The 4,497-nt window shown below is 53.7% G+C and overlaps 1 protein-coding gene across 1 annotated transcript in view; it reads right to left on the minus strand.

Annotated features, from left to right (window-relative positions):
- LOC106817975 (myosin-VIIa-like) overlaps positions 1-3,278 on the minus strand; it is a 24,048-nt gene extending 20,770 nt beyond the window's left edge. The window contains exons 1-2 of the mRNA XM_014822679.1: positions 3,088-3,278; positions 1,844-2,071 (exon numbers count right to left, since the gene is read on the minus strand). Of these exons, the coding sequence (XP_014678165.1) occupies positions 1,844-2,071; positions 3,088-3,278 (419 nt within the window). The remainder of the gene's footprint in view (positions 1-1,843; positions 2,072-3,087) is intronic.
- Positions 3,279-4,497: the final 1,219 nt, after the last annotated feature.

The raw sequence follows: 4,497 nt of genomic DNA on the forward strand, positions 1-4,497 counted from the left end.
CTCCTCTCTACCTCCTCGTGGGGGAACCTACCTGGTGTCTCCTCTCGGCCTCTTCGCGCGCCTTCTTTCCAGACATCTGTTTCCGCAGCATCGTCTCATCCTCTGCTCTCAGTCTCTCTGCCTCCATCAAGCGGATGTGCTGAAGGGAGCAAACACACGAGATCTCGTGAGATCACACGACGGCGGTGGCTTCGCGGCTAATCACACGAGATCTCGCGAGATCTCACGATCGCGCTGCTTCACGGTTAATCTCACGAGATCTCGCGAGATCTCACGATCGTGTTGGCTACACGGCTAATCTCACGAGATCTCGCAAGATCTCACACTCGCCCGATCGCGATCTAAATTTGCTGGGCCTTGCGAGATTTCGTGCAGGGTATGCAGAAACACAGACACACGAGTTCATAGCTTGATAATAAACTCACGAGATATAACGCGATCCAACGCTCGTCCTATTACAGCCTTGCAGAAATCTCACGAGATTTCACGAGATCCAATGCTCATCCAATCACAGCTTCACAGCAATCTCACGAGATTTCACGAGATCCAATGCTCATCCAATCACAGCTTCACACAGCAATCTCACGAGATATAACGCGATCCAACGCTCGTCCAATTACAGCCTTGCAGAAATCTCACGAGACGTCACGAGATTCAACGCGTATCCGATCACAGTGTCACAGCAATCTCACGAGATTTCACGAGATGCAACGCTCGTCCGACCATCGCAGCCTCAGAGTTGATCGTGCGACCTATTTCGCACGCCGCGCTCTCACGCTCTCTCTCTCTTCGCTCACAACGCTCTGCGTTTCCACGCGCGATACACCAAACAACCTGTGGCGAGCCATGCTCCCAAACCGGCTCCTAGTCAGCTAGCAGGTGCAGGCACGGAGTTGTGTTTAGCTAACGAATCTTATTTGCGCTAAAACCAATACACCGAAACAGAACAACGCATATAAAGCCTCTCAAACCAACCAGCTGAAGAATATCCTTCGACCACGTCCACCGTACGTGCGATCACTGCTTCGACCCTACGTTCCTACTACAAGCTTCCTTTCTACTTCTCCGTGGAAGACACTGTCGCCGTCTCTCTCTCTCTCTCCCTCTCTCTCTCTCTCTCTCAAGTCAGTAAAACATCATTCTGTGTTTATTCACTCCCAGTCCCAGTCACATGTACGCGATCATTGCTCAAATATGTACTTAAATTGACTACGTCACGAATTTTCTATGGTAAAATTTGTAAAAAAAGTTTACATTAAAAGTAAGAACTAACGGGACTAAACGTATCATCAAATTCTTACCTGATAAGATTGTTTCTCAACTAGTTAAAAATCCTAAAAACCTGAACGATTTGATATTATGTTGCTGACATTATTTGCTTGCTATATGGGCTATGTATGTGTCACGAGTGTATGTTCACATCGAACAATATAGTAAAACAGGAAGTATAATGCAGCAATTTAACCATAAAAAGTTAACAGAATTACTTGTATTTTTAGTTTTACTATTTACAGTGACGTAATCACTTTAATGAATAGTGCGCATGATACTGTAGTAAGTGAAGACAATGGAAGACAAAAAAGTAACGCAAGAATTATTATAACAAAATATAGAAGAGGAGGAGGAACAACAAGAAGAATAAAAAGGAGAAGAAGAAGAAAAAGAAACAGAAGCATGAGAAGAAGAAGAAGTAACAGAAACAGAATCAGAAGAAAACAAAAAAGAAAAAACAAAAAAGCAGACACAAGAAAAAAACTACCCCCCCCCCAAAAAAAAACACCAACTCTCCCACCCCCGCCACTCCCCGTGCTTCACCCCACCGCCACCGGGTGGCGCCACTCACCGCAGCTCCGGCCGCAGGATGCCGTTGCCGATGATGAAGTGTAGCTTCTCCAGGTTCGACGTCGGCCGGTCCTCGAGGCCCAAGTAATCGCTGCTGTACTCGCCGCCTCCACTGCCGTCCTCGAGGCCTCGCGTCACCTCAGCCGTGATCTTAGACTTACGCTTCAGCGTGAGCGAGACGAGCTTCTTACGAATGCTGCGCGGCTTGTGCGCGATGTTGAAGTTCTCCTGCGCTGCTCGGGAAGACAGAGGGCGCCACGCGTTAGATAGAGGGCTGCACAAGTTAGATAGAGGGCGCCACGAGTTAGACAGCTTCTTACGAATGCTGCGCGGCTTGTGCGCGATGTTGTAGTTCTCGCATGGCGTGGAGACAAGAGGCGCCACGGCATTAGATAGAGGGCCTGGCACAAGTTAAGATAGAAGGGCGCCACGAGTTAGGACAGGCTTCTTACGAATGCTGCGTGGGCTTGTGCGCGATTTGTAGTTCTCATCTGCGGGCAGAGCAGATGGGCGCGCCGCGTTTAGATAGAGGGCGCGCCAGCGTGTTAGATCAGAGTAATCACTTACATTGCACAGTCATAGGTCTAGCTAACAGCTGTGCGCTAGCGACACCTATCGTTCATGGCGGCGTCGGACGCGGCACGCACACTGGCGACACCTACCTCCACCCGCACGCGCCTGCGCACTTTCTACTTCTGCACCCTGTGCCCCGCGCCTGGAGGGTAAGCGATGCGCACGGCATCACGCAGCTACCGACACCGGTGGCCCCCCCACCCTCCCCACCCACAAACACACAGCTACCTCTGTGCCCGGGCACGATCAGCCACGTACCGGGCCCACCTGGTGCCGGCCTGGTTGCCGCACTCCGGCCCCCTGTGCCCGGCGCACTCACCACTACGCCTCACCCACCCAACCCAACTGGTGGCCACCTCACAAACACCACCCAACATAACCGCATGTGCTCGCGGCACACAACTCACCACACGGCCGCCCCTCACGTGCACCCACTGCCGCCGCGCTGTGGCCGTGCGGGCACCAGTCACCACTACGCGCCACCTGTGGGCCCCTCCCCGCCCTGTGGGCCTGCGCATTCACCAACTTAGCTGGCGCACACAAGGCAGACGCAGTGAATCGCCGCTCCGCGGCAGGCGCCCACCTCACAAACCACACCACACAACCCACCCACAACACCACCACGATCACCCACACACACACCAACCCACACAACACACCCAGTACTCACACACTTCGTACTCAGTCGATGGCGTTCTGAAACTGTGACGCGCGCGACGTTCCCGCACAACACACACTAGTGCGACGTGCAGCGTCGAGTAGATCTTCGTGCATGACGGGCGTGTTGTCGGCGCTGGCCACGTCACGAGCTCGCAACCGCTTCGCTCGGGAGGTCCGCCGCCATGAAGCGCATAGCAAATCATCCATCTAACACCACAGCCACACGCACATGCACACACAGCAGGCCGCACCGCGGCGATGTCGCGCGTCGTTACCACCACGCAGACGGGCACAGCCCCAGAGGCCGAGCCGCCCCTATTGCAGCACACCCTTCACGACGTGCCGACGCGATTGTGCCCGGTGCGCGAGAAGACAGAAAGGACAGCCAGGACGGGCGCCATGTTTTGTTTTAGTAGTATGCGAGCGGCATGTTGTGTAATATTTATACGCGTAAATAAGGGCGGCCTTCAGCATGAACGCTTCACGTACGCACGTCTGGTACGGCGACGCGTTGCCTCAAGCAGGGGCGGACTAACAAACACGCGGGCGGGCCATGTTGTTTGTATAGTACTGGAGTCGGCATGGGTTGGAAATATTTATAGCGGTAAAATAGGTGCGGCTTTCAAGGCAGACGCTTAACGTACGAGTGGCGACGCGTTGCCTGCGCAATAACACAACGGCGGGCGCGGGCCATGGTATGTTTTAATAAGTATGGGCGCCGCGGACATGCTTGGACAATATTTATCATGCGGTAAAATAGGTGCCTTCAGCAAGACGCTTCACAGTACGAGCTGCGGAGCGGCGGTTGCCNCCCCCTCCCCGCACCCTCTCCTGCCCCCCCCGTACCTGCACCTACACCCTCCCCGCACCTCCCCCGCACCTGCACCCACCCTGCACCCTCCCCCCCCCCCCCGCTACGAAAACGCGCGATCGTGCAAGTTGTGCATAAAGCAAAGGTCGTGCGACGAGAGGCATGCTACCCATCATCATCATCATCATCATCATCATCATCATCATCATCATCATCATCATCATCATCATCATCATCATCATCATCATCATCACTATCATCATCATCATCATCATCATCATCATCACTATCATCACTACACACATTAACACGACAACACAATACGACACGCTGCAGCAGCAGCAGCAGCAGCAGCAGCAGCAGCAGCAGCAGCATCATCGCATCCATGCATCCGCCTCCTAACAAACGTGGTCTCTCATCGACACTGCGCGTGGGCGATGATGATGATGAGGGCCGATTCCGAGTGACAGTTATGACATGGTCAGGCTAGATATGTGCTCACGCCCATGCACAATGTAGACGGGGGATACTCTTGTCATGGTTGGGGAGGGGGTGTATACGAGTGGTTGGGGGGAGGGTGTTGGGGGAAGGTGGTTGGGGGGAGGGGGTTG

The sequence above is a fragment of the Priapulus caudatus genome, unplaced genomic scaffold, assembly GCF_000485595.1.
Source record: "Priapulus caudatus unplaced genomic scaffold, Priapulus_caudatus-5.0.1 Scaffold1959, whole genome shotgun sequence".
NCBI classification, from domain to species: Eukaryota; Metazoa; Priapulida; class Priapulimorpha; order Priapulimorphida; family Priapulidae; genus Priapulus; species Priapulus caudatus.